Below are 17,388 nucleotides of genomic sequence, written 5' to 3' on the forward strand. Positions count from 1 at the left end.
AGTGCCTCCTCGGAAGTAAATTGGGAAATCCATTTTACACCGCCTCTGATGTATTATCAAACGTTACACCAAGAGGATGAAAATCAATAGATTGTGTAACGCTGTGTCATATATAATATTATGATTTGTTTTACTATAGTGAATTTTGTTACTATGATAATAAAACTACTTTTTGTATTATCTCTTTTTATTATTGAATAATATGTTTAGCATGTCCCAAATGACGAGGGACAAGGTTGTATGAGGCGCTATTCTTAGATAAAGCGGACCTATTCCTTTGTATAGACCATGGAGTCCTTCCTTTTTATATATTTTATTCAGGCAGTCAAAAACTCCTTTGTAAAGTAATTCGCCTTTCGAAGCAGGGCCTGTAAATAATAACATTTTTTAGTGAATAACTTAAACAATTTGCATTTTCTAGTTGATTGTGATATCGTTTTAATCATTCAAGATGCAATTATAGCTGAATGAATAAAGTTGGTATATTTAAGGGACTTTAACAAACAAAATTACAGGAATAGACAGTATAAGGATATTAATTATTTGATAAAGATTAAATTATAGGTACTATGCAAATTAAATTTTGTGAAAATACAAAAAAAAAAAACGTATATATATTTATGCGGTATTACTCAACGATAGATAATTGGTTGCACGCCAATTCTCATAACACATAAAAGTGAAATAATTACAGTCACATAGATAAAACATTCACATTTAAAATGTACTCAGCAAAAGTGCAATATGAAAATAATGGTGACAAAAATTACATGATCTTTAAGCCGTTTAGTGATGACGATAATGAATGTTAACGACGAAATGATTTATTTTACTAAAATTACATCACATAAAGCAGTTAAATTACCCTGGTTATAAAGTCTTGTATTGACAACATCCAGAGGTGTTTCCAGCAACACACATACGACTCCACACGCAAGGCTTGCTGTGAACGCGAGCGTTGCGGGCGCATGCTCCCAATAACCGTGAGCAAGCAGGAGTTCTTTCACTCTGCAATGGATTAATAAGCTGGACATAACTCCACTGATTCAATTAAATACCATTCCATCAAATTACTTTCCAAACAGTGTTCCATAGGATTTATTATTAATGAGGGTTGCCATCTATGATAAAGCTACTTGGTATAGTTTTACAAATACCAAAATTATTACATGTTTTGAAAATAAAATGAAAGGAAAGGCATTCCAGGGGCTGTTCCACCAAAAGCACTTGGTTCACACAGTCAAACGTGATAAGTGGTATGATACTGTGACAAAAATCGGTGGTAATCTGATTACCCTGATTGTAAAGTCGTACTGCGACGACGTCAAAAGGGCATATGGCAAGAGCTACCATTACGCCACTGATACAGCTTGCGGCGAAAGCGAGCCCAAGCGGGGATCGCTCACACAAACCATAAGACAGCAATGTTTCTTTTGTACTGTAGGAGAAGAAATAATTAGAGAAGCAATTTTTGAGAAGCTAAGCCAGATTATTTCTTATTTTCTAGACAGTCGACGTCGACTACTCGTATTTGTATTTCGATGTTTTTTATATTTTGCTAAATCAATTGCAGACTACACGTATTCTTGATTTGAAACTACATGTTTAAGATTGACATGCAAATTAAAATTCTCGTAGATATTCATAGGTTTGGCAAGTGTCCGGCTAAATTTGTACGTTTCTGGATGTGTATTAGACGTTCTTATTACGTATTAAATATAATTAGTACCCGCAACGTTTTACACAATTGTTCGGCAAAATGTTGAGCCTAAATTATTATTAAATCTGCTTTTTATATTTGAGGATCAATCAAATCCTTAATCTTGATATATAATAGTAGTAGTTGTGTTGATATTATAAATAACTTACGTCGAAAATGTTGTTAGTTGAGCTGCACTGCCGATAGCTAGTCTTGAACAGGTGGCGTTAACACCGGCGAAAAATCCTCGTATTCCTTCCATTCTGTAGATTTTTACGATACCGTCTACCATACCTGATGAAATTTTATAAGATTATAAACGAATGGTAATAATCATTTATTCGCAGGAATACATAAAAAAATACTAAACACGGACTTCAGTGTTTACATTCACGGAGATAGTTTCTACCGTGGTGATTCGCCGTTTCAGGCGTACGCAATTTAATTCGTACAATCTAAGTGTTAAGTTTATATGTTACAAGTAATTTATATCTATTAGATTTTCTTTTCGTCAAAATGATTCGATATTTAAAGGAAAGATCACGGTATTGTAAAAATGCAAGAAATTTAAATAATTTGCCATAAGACCATCGCTTGTTTAACGGAATAATTCGTTTTAGGCTAGTGCATTGCAAGAATTTATGTGGTCTTCTATAAAGTATTAATATATTAGGTACCATTATACGAATGTTGCCTGCCCACTGCTATACTTGGGTGGGCGGCTGCTTGCATTCTTGTCTTTAGCACAGAAGCAGGGTTGGCGGCAAGTCCGCTCATCACTCCACTTGCACTTGACCAGAACATTGTTCTGTGTATGCTAATGTCACCTTCTTTAGTCTTCGTCCAGCCTTGGACTTCAGCTATATGATACATGCCTAATCTGTGAAACAAAAGCATGGTTTCATTTAAGATTTACTCGCACACAGGCTTAATTTTTTCCATACTTCTATGACATTTACTTATTTAATTTTACTTTTGTATTACAAGAATTATAACATTTCATAATCTATTCTAATATTTTAAATGGGAAAGTAACTCTGTCTGTGTGTTGCTCTTTCACGAGTAAACTAACGAACCGAAATTGATGAAATTTATTTATTCAGCAATCATGAATTCCAAGTAACGACATAGGTTACTTTTTAACCCCCGACGCAAAAAGAGGGGTGTTATAAGTTTGACGTGTCTGTCTGTCTGTCTGTCTGTGGCATCATAGCTCCCGAACGAATAAACCGATTTCAATTTAGCCTTTTTTGTATTATAGGTGTTTTACGGGCGAGAATTCTTAGACATGTTTGATGAAAATCGGTTTAGCCATTTAAAGTTATGGGGGGTTAAAGTGGGGAAAAAAACTGAATGTCTGCAAATATGCTCAAGTGGGGTATCAAATGAAAGGTTATGACTTGTACATCACAAAAAAACATTAGTAATTAAATAAAATTATGTTACTTAATACAAGGCAACGAACCCCTAAAACGCGAGCAAACCACCGGGCGACAACTAGTTAGAACATATTTATACTATAGTCATGCTGAGTTATAAAAAAAGAAAGATAATTTCATGTATTCGGAAGATGAAAACCTTTTCGTTTTCGTTTTTAACAAAGCATGGGTCATTGAAAATAATGGATTTAAATCATACTTTAATTTTTACGCTTAACTTACCTTACGGAATTCATACAGAACCCTAGACCATTGCCGGAGCTAAACCTTTTTGTAAGGCCAATGCTCCATCGTTCTTCGCGATGACATATAATGCGTGGAATATTCCCCTGTATCTTGCGGTGTGTTCGTTGCGCGCGCGTAGCTCGCCTTGCAGCTGTAGACGCGTTTTGACTACATCCATAGGATTTGTGAAAATAGTTGCACCGGCACCCGCCAGGCCTCCGATGACGAAATCCATTTTTATTGATTTTTGTTGATATATTTACCTGTTAAAGTAATAATATTGGGCTTTTGAGAATAAAATATTTAATAAATAAATCTAGTAATAAAATGTCTCATTGGTCTATTATCTAGCTTATAGAGCTCAGGCAAGTGGCGTAGCTATCGTAGGGTCAGATGGTACAGTGCACCAGGGCCCCGGAGTTCAAGGGGCCCTCTAAACTAAACCTTAAGCTTCTGAAGCTAGAAAATCACGACCCTAAGCAGAAAATTTCTTATTTGGTATTTATAATTTTAAAGGGTAATTATTAGTTAAAGAGGTATGGGAAAGAGGGGTTGAGAGCCTGATTCCTTTTTTATGCACCAAACCATACCATTGCCTCATGCCCTAAGGTTTTTTTTATAATATAGTTAGGCGGCCAGTATGTGGGTCAATTGATGAAGTGGCCTATATTCATTGGCGCTGTAAGGAATATTAGGAACTCCTTACATCGTCAATGCGCTGCCTTGGTAAGTAAGATATTAAGTTTGATGTTACACTAGACCCCGATTTAACACCTGGGTTAGATCAGCTTATCGCCTGACCTCTTACGGGTTGTTTCTGAGTTTCAATCAAATGAAATATATATTTTTTATTCGAGTAAGAATTCATTAATTAGCTAATTATCGAATATCATGAAAGATTAAAACCTTCGAGATAAAGGTAGATATTATTTTTAACCGACTTCAAAAAGGAGGAGGTTATCAATTTGTCTCTATTTTTTTTTTTACAAGAAATGCCTAAATAATACTTAAATATATTCACAATATCTGTCTAAATCATTTAATAATATCAATTAAATTCAATATACTAAACCAAAAAACTAATTATGTTTATTATTATTCTAAAGCATAAATACACTCACCACATTTTAATTTAGAACACAAACAATATATTCACATCACTTATAAACGTCACAAATTAAAAAAAAAATTGTATCTTAGATTAATCACGTTCAGTTTATAAGGTAACTCGTATAAAATTTTTAATAATTTACATTAAATACTACAACACTTGAGAATTACGTAAAAACATAACGCCACTTGATACCGACGATAACTATCTGAGTTGTTATCTGACGTTTGTGGCATTGAAACGAAAATCGTGAATAAGATAATACAGTAAGCATAGTAGATTAGTATTCTTAATTTGCAATGGGTTTCTTTGACAACGCGAATAATAGTAGTATCGATTATTGTAATCAGTATATATTATCAGTTTAAAAAGGTTATTTATTAACGTAAGTTGAAAATAATAATTAATCTATTCAAAAGTACACAAATAAAAATGCAAAATTGACAAAAAACGCTCCTGATTGGTTGGGTTTATGATGACGTTATTTGCTCCTTAACCTCGTTTGCCTACTGTATGTGGATTATATGTGCCACAGATTATAATACAGGCAAGTGACGTCATCGACCTCTTTGCAGCGCTATATTGTCAAGGTATCGTTTTCGCGCGCTATTTAAATATCGAATTTTTAATTTGATATTTTCCAGCAAATATGTGCTACAATTAAAATCGCAACTTTTACTGGGTCCTGAACCTCTACTAAATGATATAAAATGAATTTTGAAAACCAGTCAAATAGCCTTAAACTTCTTGCGACAACCTATTTATTTATGAAATTTAAATGAAATAACACAGATAATAAAAAAAAACATTATTGCGACTTACAAAATTATAGATAAACATTTAATAATATTTTAATATAGTCAGGCAACTTTAAATAGGTATTATGCATGATTTTATCGAGTAATTAATTTTATACTCGCGTCAAGACACGTTTTGTTTTAAATCATCATACCTATATAGACACATATTAAAATACAGATAAAAATCTGTTCAATTACGATTTGAACGGTTTTTCAATTCAATTATTTGTTGATTATGCGTCTTGCGCATAACATCGTCCAGTGTGACGTCACCTAAATACGAGATTTGGCATTCGTTTGAGGAAGAGTTTACGTAGGCGCCATGAATGGGTAGCAATCGATATAATACGAATTAACAAACCACTTGGACTTTATATATAACAAAATAAGGGTTAAAATTGAATAATAATGCAAATTAAGTTGGATACAGGGTTGTCAGGTGTCTGGTTTTAGCCGGATATGTTTAGCATTTTAGCCAAGTATTTACGTGCCTTGCGTATCCGGCTTTCCTCAAGCTTTTTATCAGCTTAGCACATTGAGTGTAAAACAATAGCTCTTGTTCAACTTTATTGATCTAGTGTTAGTAGTTAAAATTAATTGAAGACTGTAGCTAAGTACCTCTGAGTAATTATAAGTTTATTTCTTTAAAATCTTTAGTATGTATACTTATCCGATCCGATAAAGTTCTTTTCCTCAAATTGAGAGAACCGTTATTTTTCTTTAGTAGTTTCAAATCGAGTAGGGTAACTACGGTATAATAAGAAATGTAGGTATATCCAGTTTTTAAAACTTATACCCGGCTATTAAGCAATACATCTTAAAAAATAATATTGCTGTATTCGACTTTTGTATTATCGACTTGGCAACCCTAACTATAAACCGTTTTACTAATTTCATGGGATTAAAAATATTGTTACATTATCTCTACGTGTAACGTTAAAAGAAATATAAACTATTATACTGCTGTCAACATTGTATTCGAAATTTAAATACAAATTTTATAATGTTAAGCATAAGTACAAATATAAAAACACGATAGCACTAATTACATAATTGTACCGTGTAAATAACCTTGAGGTAATATACACGTGAAAATATTTGAATGTAGCATATATAGGTATAGTACTAGGTATATATAGTACGACACAACTTAGATGTAGCGTCGGCAAAATGCGTAAAACCGATCACATCCGAATTAAGTACGCTATCCCAAATTGTCAATATAATATCTAATATATTCGTCGATTTACATGCACTTGCTTTCTCGGGTTCATGCGAGAATCTATAGCGACGAATAGCGTCGAATGGCGCGATATTTCTATTGATTGATTGATTGATAGCTATTTCTATTGATTGTATAAATCGGCAGTAATCGATTTTAATGAATTTGCCGATGCTACATCTTAGCTGTGTTGTACTATACGTCATATAGCTTTACGTTTTATTCTTGTATCATGACTTGTAGTTTAAAATATGTTTCCTGAAAATGAAAAATTACATATTTATAATAGGATATATTAGGTTTACTCTAAGGAAATATTTTTATATCATCATCGTGCTCATGACATAATATAAAATGAAGTCTGTCCCTATGTATGCTCAGATCTTTTAAAATACACAACGAATTTTGATGCGTTTTTTTAGCAGGTAGATTAATTCTAAGGGAAGGTATAATACATGCACAATATAGTAGAGAAATACGGATAATTTTAATTACTAAAGTGATGTCGTAAGATGTAGCGGCTTGTATTGTCTAATGACTGAAAAACTGAAAGTTGCATATGTAGTGTGACATTCCGTAGTATATTTAGTATCAGCATTGCACCCGTGCGAAGCTGGGGCGGGTAATGGATAAAAGGATGTTATAGAGATTATTTAGTTAAAGCCACCGTTCGTGATCGATTCAACTCGAACCAACGACACGCCACGACGAGTCATCATTTACACATATTGTACATTTTTTTTGAAGGATTGTAACGCTTTTATTAACTCGCTAGCCGTTACAGCTATACAATGATCTGATAAGGGTCTACATAATTATATTTATGTTAAGGTAACACATACAAACATATTTTTTTGCTTTATTTAAGGTACGTTTCACGATTCACAGGACGATAGTAATTCTACTATATCATGGTAATTTTATAACGGTCGCATTGACACGTAGCTATGCGGTTTGTTCGATGTAGGATCGGAATATTATCGGATAATTCCGAACGGAATATTAACGGTAATCCGTTATAGGTTAGTAGAACTAGCCCCCAGAATAACTCAAAATATTTCATTATAAACGCGTAGACAATTATTCAAACTACTAATTTTCAATGATATTGATAGATCATCAGATCTTATCTGACGACTGCAGTAAGTACGAATTTGGTACCACCATTTTATTTTTAGTGTATTTATTTCTAATGTATGTGCCATTGCTTGCTAACGCAGATGCCGTACTTGGTGTAATTTTCTATGTAGTTCTTTAGCACTGCGTGTTGTCTCATATAAGCGCGCTTAAAATCGGAGTTGCAGCGTGAGACTTGCGTGGATTGTGGCTTTAATGATGGAAGTAAACTACACTTACAGAATTGAACTCTCGAACATTATTCACGAATGTAATACAAAAAAGTATGATCGAAATTGAAACCAGGATGAAAAATCATAATAATATGGTAAACCTTTGATCTTTTGAACTTATAGTATCATGAAAATTCGTTTAATTTCTTATTCTCTGCGTTCAATTAATGACACATTGAGTTGTTTTTATAGTGACGTTTAATAGAGGGCTGGAAGGCTTCTGAATGAGTACCATTAATGTATACAATCGAAGTGTAATAGGTGGCAAATGACGTACAGAGTTATCGACAACAAAGCAATGAAGGCATCGCCTAAAACCGATACTTTAGTAAGTGATCCTGACAAATCTAATCCAGGTTTGAACGGTATCTCACCTTCAAACGAGGGTAAATACAGACAAACTTTATATTGGTGACCAAGGTTGGTGGCGCATTGGCGATGTACGGTGAATATTTCTTCGTTCAATATTTATTCAAGATGAAAAACTCCTTAATTTATTTACTCATTGTTGTTCATCATACATTACAAAAGAGAAACTAAGCATAAGTTATATATTAACATGAAATTTTGATATGGAGATATTATGAAAAAAATATTAATCTCACTGAAATTGTATAAAAAAAATATCAACTTAATGAGATAAAGGGTATTCAGATTTAAGTAATTACAGATATGAACTAAATGTAAACATATAGAAGTGATATACTTTCTAGCCTCTTTAGTATATGAATCATTGATCGACCTCTAAGGTCAATAGCCATGACTTCAGGCCACAAGGTTGACTAGACTTATCAATGAATCACCGTTTAATGTCAAGTTCAGAGCGTCATGGGAGGAAAGACTTGTCACGAAAGGCTTTCTAAAGCCTATTAAATACCACCCAAATATATAATTATGCATACTTTGTCTGTGACTTTGCTCGCGTTTTGGGAGAGTCGGTCGTCAGTTCTTTGGCATAACCAGTTGTATATCTTCTTTTAATTTGATTATATACCATATTTCATCCAATCAGTTCACAGGCTTGATCGCTAAAGAATATTCAGAAAAAATTAAGAGTTACTTTTGCATTTATGATTTATAGTAGGTTTACTATTAGTTTTTGTCGTCTCATAATCAAGCGGCTAAATATATTTTAATGTGATTTAGTATGAACACATTTTTTCATTCTTAGGGCGTACTTAATATATTAAGGTATTGAGTATTGATTACTATACACGTGTGTGTAATGACTTTGGATTTCGAAGCTTTTAGAGATCCAGTGGTGATAAAAACGAATGACTAAATAATTATTACGAGTAGGTACATATCTTATCGATTTTATTTGTAGTAAAAATACTTATAATCTTTCTTTTACTATAATTACAACAACAAACAACAACAGCCTGTAAATTCCCACTGCTGGGCTAAAGGCCTCCTCTCCCTTTGAGGAGAAAGTTTTGGAATATATTCCACCACGCTGTTCCAATGCGGGTTGGTGGAATACACATGTGGCAGAATTTCTATGAAATTTGTCACGTGCAGGTTTCCTTCACCTCTGAGCACGAGATGAATTATAAAGACAAATTAAGCACATGAATCAGCGGTGCTTGCCTGGGTTTGAACTTGTAATCATCGGTTAAGATGCACGCGTTCTAACCACTGGGCCATCTCGACTCCTATATACTATAATTACTGAATTTCAATAAATAGTAATAAAGTCGAAATTCATTATTTATTCATAATCACGACGAGTAAAATGACGAATAACTTAATTCGTCACTAATGTGTTATTGTTTGTGAACATAAACAATATTTAAACATAAGACATATTTTGATTTTTTGAGAAGTTACGTGGATAGCGGGTATTATGGTGAGGGCATGTAATGCGGAGGAATGAGGAACATATTGTGAGGAAGGCCTTGTTCATGTGGAATGGATACAGAGGTAGAGGACGACCCAAGAAACGATGGATGGATTGTGTGAAAGAAGATATGTTAGAAATAATGTTACTTGTGAGTCGTCCGACAGAGCAGTATGGAAGGAGAAAACATGCGCCAACCTCAAATAAAATTGGGACAAGGGCAGGAGGATGATGATGATAAATGCATATTCCTAGTCATGGAGAAAGAAGAAAAAAAGCATTTCAAACAGAAATATGCTCATTATTTAAATGAAAATTAATACCTCATTAATATTATTACTAACTTTTTTTATTATAGTTTATATTTTATAAAATTTATATTATACTGCGCGATATACCTTTTTATATCATAGGTAGGCAGATTAGCAAATAGTTTACCTAATGACAGGTGGTCGCCGCAGTCCGTAGACTTGGAACTTTAAGAAATATGAATCATTTCTCTTATTACCAACACCACCAACCTTGGGAAATGATGTTATGCCGTGTTGCTTGAAGTTATGCTGACACACTTATTCTTCAAGAAACACAACAATACAAAATATTACTGCTTAGCCTTAGAATACCTTGATGATTATATGATGCTTGTACAAAGTCAAATCACCAAGTACAAGATTAGATTTTTATTAGATTCGCAAACACATGTTAGATCATGTTAAGAAATAGAGCAAAATATTGTTAATTTATTTTTCCGAATACAAGCAAAGCTACATATGCGATGTGCACATAAATTAGTCAAAATAAATCTTACCTCTTTATAATATTGGTATGACTTTAAACAACATTGTCACAGCCATCGAAATTAAAAAAAAAATACGATCAATAATAACTCTAACTTTTGAGCGATAGAATTCCAACTATCAATAATTTTACTAAGATATCACATAGATCAAAGGCATAAATAATTAACATAAATTGCATATATTTTATAAAACATCAATCCATCAAGAGCATTCTGTGTCCGTCACGAAAATTACTTTTCATGCCGAAGGACGGTGCGATCGATGGTGGTTATAGCGGTCATTATAAGAGCTCTGTCTAATCATATGTATAACGAGGGAACTTGACTGCTGGCACGTGCATTGGCTCACATCGGAGCATCACTGATTACGACGACGTTTTGAGATTTACTATGGCCTGTTCTTTCGTTAATATATTTTAAATTAACTAATATTTCTCACTACGAATATAAAAAAAAAACTAACAACAACAACTACAGCCTATAAATTCCCACTGCTGGACTAAAGGCGTCCTCTCCCTTTGAGGAGAAGGTTTGGAACATATTCCACCGTTCCAATGCGGGTTGGTGGAATGCACATGTGGCAGAATTTCTATGAAATTTGTCACATGCAGGTTTCCTCACGATGTTTTCCTTCACCGCTGAGTACGAGATGAATTATAAAGACAAATTAAGCACATGAATCAGCGGTGCTTGCCTGGGTTTGAACCCGCAGTCATCGGTTAAGATGCCCGTTCTAACCACTGGGCCATCTCGACTCGTAAAAAAAACGCAAAATGTAAATTGTATCCACAAGTACCCTTAAGTGTAGCATCATTAATTAAATACTTAATACAGGGGCATATTCAGGAGAGGGAAACTGGTTCAGCTGTTCTAGTGCTTCCAGGTGAAAGGTCCAGCACAAAAGACCACAATAAAGATTCCGAATTCCGATGAGTCAAATTATAATATTGTAACCGATACAAGTAAATAAATTATAGTTTACTGATTGAAATTAAAATATGCAAATTAATTTTAACTGGGGTCTCCACTCCTTTGTTACTCTAAGGCCTCCACTCCTTAGTGGCAACTGCAATTACCAAGAGGGTGTGGGTGACTACTCAATCTCTAGACTTATTTATACAAAGAAGCAATACACTAATTGATATGCATTATCAAAACTGCCGTTGATATGGAAAAATGAAAATACCCAAGATATTTTCTTCTTTCCGTACCTAGCAAAATAAACTCGCTACTTTTTTTGTTAATGTTATTCTTAAAGAAATAAACGATAAATTAGTTGAATTAGAAATATAACGTGAAACGTGAATATTTTATGTTGAATGAATCATTTTTTAACATCCAAGTAAAAGGGAAATAAAGAAAAAAAAAATGTGTTAGAAATGGATTAGAAAAACGCATAAGGTGGGCACTAAACTTGTGGCGATAGAACTAATTATAACATTGCTAGACAACGGTTGGGCTATTAAAGGACTCGCTACCTATACTCCAGCCAAATTCGATGTGGAATGTTTAATAACAAAGCGTTGCTTAGCAACCAACGTCAGGCAGATGCTCAAAACATTTTTAGAAATATGTAAAACAATTATTTTTGATATTAATAAAAATTAAAATTGATGATGAATAATAAAATATTTAAGACAAAGGACTAAGCGCATTCTTGTTTATAATTATAATACTTATGATCATCTGGAATAATGTAGATTTTAAAATGATACCAGAAATTACCTCGTAGTTATATAATTCGCTTTATTAACTTTATCTATCACCTCCCAAACGACAGGTCTCATTTAGATTAATTTTGTGTATATTTGAATGGGTCAATGGGAGGTTTGAGATTACAATTGCTCTAATACTGGAAAAAGCAGCGTCTGTTGGTATGCTAGTATATTAGTATGTTTTTTAAGCATTAATATTTTATACTTTATTAGGAATGCGCGATAAGTATATATTTTTATTTAAAATTAAAATTATACGACTAAAAATATACACCACCAATTACGAAGATGCTGTATCGCTATTCTTCCTAAATCTGCCAATTGCTTAAACAACACTCCAAATGTTACAAACCTGCGATTTATTTACGTCAATATTAAATATAGGGTTGTTAGTTTTGTAGTAATATTATAGTGGTAATTAAAGATTTTTAAACTTTTATTTTAAGCAAATTTTCATATAAATTATGTATTGACCGGCTAAATAATTTTTTGGATTCTGTATTAAATTAAATTTTTTGTGTTTAAACAGGAAATTGTGTTATAATGAATATAGTTGTAATTTTAATAATTATTATTTTTTATTAAGAGTGTATCAACCCTAATTATGATGACACATGGTTTGTTTACTAAAATTCCAGATCGAATGTGGCTGGAGTATAAATACTATGTTTTCTGTAGCTTCTCCCAAGGCCTAAATTTTTGATTTAATCTGTTACTTAAGCATAAAAAGCGACTGTTTTATTATTATTTATATAAAGATAATTGTTTATATTGAGAATTACCTACACACTTTAAGAGGATACTCAGTCTAACTAGTAATATATATCCGCTGAAGTAAGTATAAAATATATTTTTTTTATAATTATGATTTTAAATCCATATGATCAAAATAGATAAAATCTACTAAACTAAAATATAATTTAAAGATATTTAAATTTATATTGTGTTAAAAGGTTTTATTTTTAAATTAATTTTATTAATTGACACTGGTAATTGTTTTGAAAGAAAAACGGTTGTCAGTGTCACGTTTTCAATATAAAAATATGTAACATAAGTCGCTTGTATTGTCACGGTACGGGGACGGATGTGATAATAAAAATTAAAATCCGTCAATCGCGTCGATGCCGACGTAGCCTCGTGTTGTGTCCAGTCAGTGGGGCCATCGCGCGTTAGCCGTTCGATTATCGGCCACACACGTCCAAGGTCACGGGTTGAGGGCGGGCGGCGAACATGCTGCCCGGTCCACTCGCGGCCCTCGACGCCCAGAAAACGCGCGCGCTCACCACTATTTACGCGCCGCGAAAACTCAAAACACGGAAGCATAAAACCGCACAATCGAGGATGTTGGAAAACAATATACCGATAAAATCTACCCTGTCCCCTTTCCATCCGCTCCCAGCTATTGGACAGAAAAAAGAAAAAACTAAAGTTATTGTATTCGATTTGAAGAAAGACGATCATGCTTTGAAATTGCAGGAAGTTCTTAAGCCGTTAACGCCTCTAAGCATTCATGCTCTACGGAAGAATACGGATTGCGACGATAGGAAACCACATCCACTGTTGAGAGAGAATACTTATGACGTTATCGAGCCAATATATCTCAATTCAGATAAATTGAAAAAAACAGAATCGAGAAGGACTGTTTCGGAAAGCGGTGTCGCGCCAAAGATGTCACCGAAAACAAGATTCAAAAACGCGGCATTGCAAGTTGCGAAACTGACCTCTGTTCCGGAAACGGGAAAATTATTGTGCTTAAGGGAAAGAGAGACATACAACATAATATGTCGAGAAGATAACGATACATGTAGATTGCAAAAATTGCCGCAAAGTCCTGCACAGAAATTGAATACGCTGTCAGAGATTTTTCAAAACTTGGAGATGAAGGGGCGACACAGAGACAGGATGAAAAAAGAGAACAGTTGGTTTTAATAGATTTATTAAGGATTTAAGGTTATTCTATAAAAGGTTTTCTATGAGCTTGATGTGAAAGTGTTTACGCAGTGGAAGAAGTTGGTTACGTGTTAAAAGTATTCTATTTATATTTGTTACATATCATTGAGATGTATACGAGAAATTTTCATATTGCTCAAGTTTTCGTATTGCGTGTATGTTGCGCGTCCTTATAATATTAAATAAAAGTGTGTCTAAGTTTTTAAAAAAATGTTTTATTTATGGCAAAGGGTATGTATTTCTAAGCTTTATTTTGTTTCGTAAACATTCGTTATTATTATTATGTTTTTTACTAGTGGATAACTTGAATATTTCGATTAAAATATTATTTAAATATATGTTTTGTTTTGAAAATATTTTCATGACATAGAAGTTAATAATTAATTTCATAAACTAGACTTAATATACTTATACCTTTTTTATTTTTTGAAACCTTTCTTGATTGAAGTTTAGTTTCTTATATTGAAATAATTCCATTATTATTATCATAATTATTTAAAAAATAAATAAACAAATATTTATAATATCGTATAAATTGTTAATATTATGACTCACTTATTATATTACTAAAAAGGTACTTACAAAATAACGTAACGCTAATGCCTAAGTAGCGAGCACGGGTAAATTAACGTGAGGCTACCTTGACGACAACCATTATAGCCAAAACTACTTCCTACCACACTGTAGGCGGTAGTAACTTAGAAACAAGGGATTATTCGTATATTGTTCTTTTATATAAAGTTCGATGTACTTAATATGTACAAATCATCATGAAACTTGAAAGTAAAATAAAATAATTAAAGCGACAACTACTTACTGTTAAATAAGGAATGCACGTCAAGATTAAAATATAGACACGTACTAATGATAATAATTTATTTTATAGTTAAAATAAATTTATAACTTTTTACTAACTTCATTTACATCGTCTAAGTAAAAAACAAAAACATAATGTTTTAGCTCCATATCATTTATTTCAACAATTTTACTTTTAACACTTTTATTATCAATAACAATTTACAATAAGTGCTAATAATATGGTAAGTAATAGCTTGTAAATAGTACATATAAATGTAGCAGATTTTTATCAATATGATTAATCGTGAAGATTTCATAATTATAAACAAAAAGACATAAAATATATTCTAGGATCATCCATATTTTCACGAATCGTACTTATATAAAAATTTAAATTTCAAATAAAACAAGTTTTGATATCCTTACAACTATTAACATAATCAAACAGACAACCTTTGTAACACTACACTTATACACTTGTTAGGTATTCGTGGAAATAATTTAAATAAACGAATAACTTATGCGCAATTCGTAAGTTGGTTATTTTGCAATATATAAATAACTAGCGACACGCACGACAACCCTGCTTTGCAAGGTTTAATGCTAATACTAAATATGCTATAGAATGTCATACAACGATCACAGTTTTTCAATCATTAGACAATACATAGTTATCAATATAAGCGCAAAAACGACATCAGATTAGAAACTTTTAAAGTGATGAGTGTTTCTTTTCTATTTTTTTATGGTATATGTTGGCGGACGAGAATATGGGCCACCTGATGGTAAGTGGTCACCATCACCCATATACAATGACGCTGTAAGAAATATTAACTATTCCTTACATCGTCAATGTGCCACCAACCCTGGGAACTAAGATGTTATGTCCCTTGTGCCTGTAGTTACACTGGCTCACTCACCCTTCAAACCGGAACACAACAATTTACTGAGTACTGTTATTTGGCGGTAGAATAATTGATGAGTGGGTGGTACCTACCCAGACGGGCTTGCACAAAGCCTTACCACCAAGTGAAAGTGAAGTCTTTACTGTATTGTCCATATTACATATAAAAACCTTCCTCTCCAATCACTCTATCTATTGAAACAAACCGCATCAAAATCCGTTGTGTAATTTTAAAGATCTAAGCATACATAGGGATAGACAGCGGTAAGCGACTTTGTTTTATACTATGTATAATTTAATTATATTGAAAGTAAATTTTATCATAGCTAACTTCCGGTAAAAATTTTATTGTCACTTTTTCGATGATAAATTGTTCAATCAGTTGCAATGAAAATACCTACCTACTTCGTTTGATTTTATCTAATTTCCTAGGATACATGATTTACACCAAACTGTTGCTGCATATTTCTGTAAACGCTTATGAGCATATTAAAAGACTACAACAACAGCCTGTAAATTTCCCACAACTGGGATAAAAATACTAATGCTGATTAAAAATTGTCATGTCTTTTAAATTTATACATTGATTGAACCCGTAGCTGCACTAGAGCATTTAGTGTAATGTAGGTCATGCAAAGAAATGCACTCGCGTTTGTCTGATCGCGTGCCAACGGATGGACGCGACGGAAAATCTTTTACAGGCTTTTAAATACACCTTTAGCATTTGTTTAACGTGTGAGCATCAACAAAGAGTTATAGAAACAAAGGATTTAATTTTTTGTTTAATTTATTTGAAAAAAGACCGTTAATAATTTTAATTAAACAAAGCGTGGAGGCTAGTACCGTGACATGTTCTAATGTTTATTTTGCATTTATAGTTAATATGAAATAGTTTTTTTTTTATGTTATGAGACCTGCACGAATGGCTTGCTAGTGCAGTCAAACTCAAAGCCAGAAGATCGCCAGTCAAACAGTGAGGGTGTAATGTTACCTTTGACTTACAACAACAACAATAACAGCCTGTGATTTCCTACTGCTGGGCTAAATGCCTCCTCTCCCTTTGAGGAGAAGGCTTGGAACATATTCCACCACGCTGTTCCAATGCGGGTTGGTGGAATACACATGTGGCAGAATTTCTATGAAATTTGTCACATGCAGGTTTCCTCACGATGTTTTCCTTCACCGCTGAGCACGAGATGAATTATAAAGACAAATTAAGCACATGAATCAGCGGTGCTTGCCTGGGTTTGAACCCGCAATCATCGGTTAAGATGCACGCGTTCTAACCACTGAGCCATCTCGACTCTTTTACCTTTGACTTGCATCCTATTAAATTGTAGGTACTTATATTTCATCTAGATTTCAGATGCAAATCTGCGAGAGTCGGATGTAATTCTGTCTCATGTAACTATGTATTAGTAAATCACAACTGGAGAGAGATTTGGCTCAGGGTGAACGGATAACATAATTTACAAAAATATATTAGTACTAAAATTTATTCATTCACCAGATTTCAGACAGTTGTTTCCGGATTCAG

General features: G+C 33.1%; 1 protein-coding gene and 1 pseudogene across 1 annotated transcript; one reads left to right on the plus strand and one right to left on the minus strand.

Annotated features, from left to right (window-relative positions):
• Positions 1 to 169: 169 nt before the first annotated feature.
• LOC124533795 lies at positions 170 to 4,706 on the minus strand (annotated as a pseudogene).
• An 8,576-nt stretch (positions 4,707 to 13,282) lies between these two features.
• LOC124533830 lies at positions 13,283 to 14,309 on the plus strand. The gene has a single exon (XM_047109362.1). It carries the CDS (start codon positions 13,430 to 13,432, stop codon positions 14,126 to 14,128), a length of 699 nt encoding a protein of 232 aa, XP_046965318.1. The 5' UTR covers positions 13,283 to 13,429; the 3' UTR covers positions 14,129 to 14,309.
• Positions 14,310 to 17,388: the final 3,079 nt, after the last annotated feature.

The sequence above is a fragment of the Vanessa cardui genome, chromosome 11 (assembly GCF_905220365.1).
Source record: "Vanessa cardui chromosome 11, ilVanCard2.1, whole genome shotgun sequence".
Lineage (NCBI taxonomy): Eukaryota > Metazoa > Arthropoda > Insecta > Lepidoptera > Nymphalidae > Vanessa > Vanessa cardui.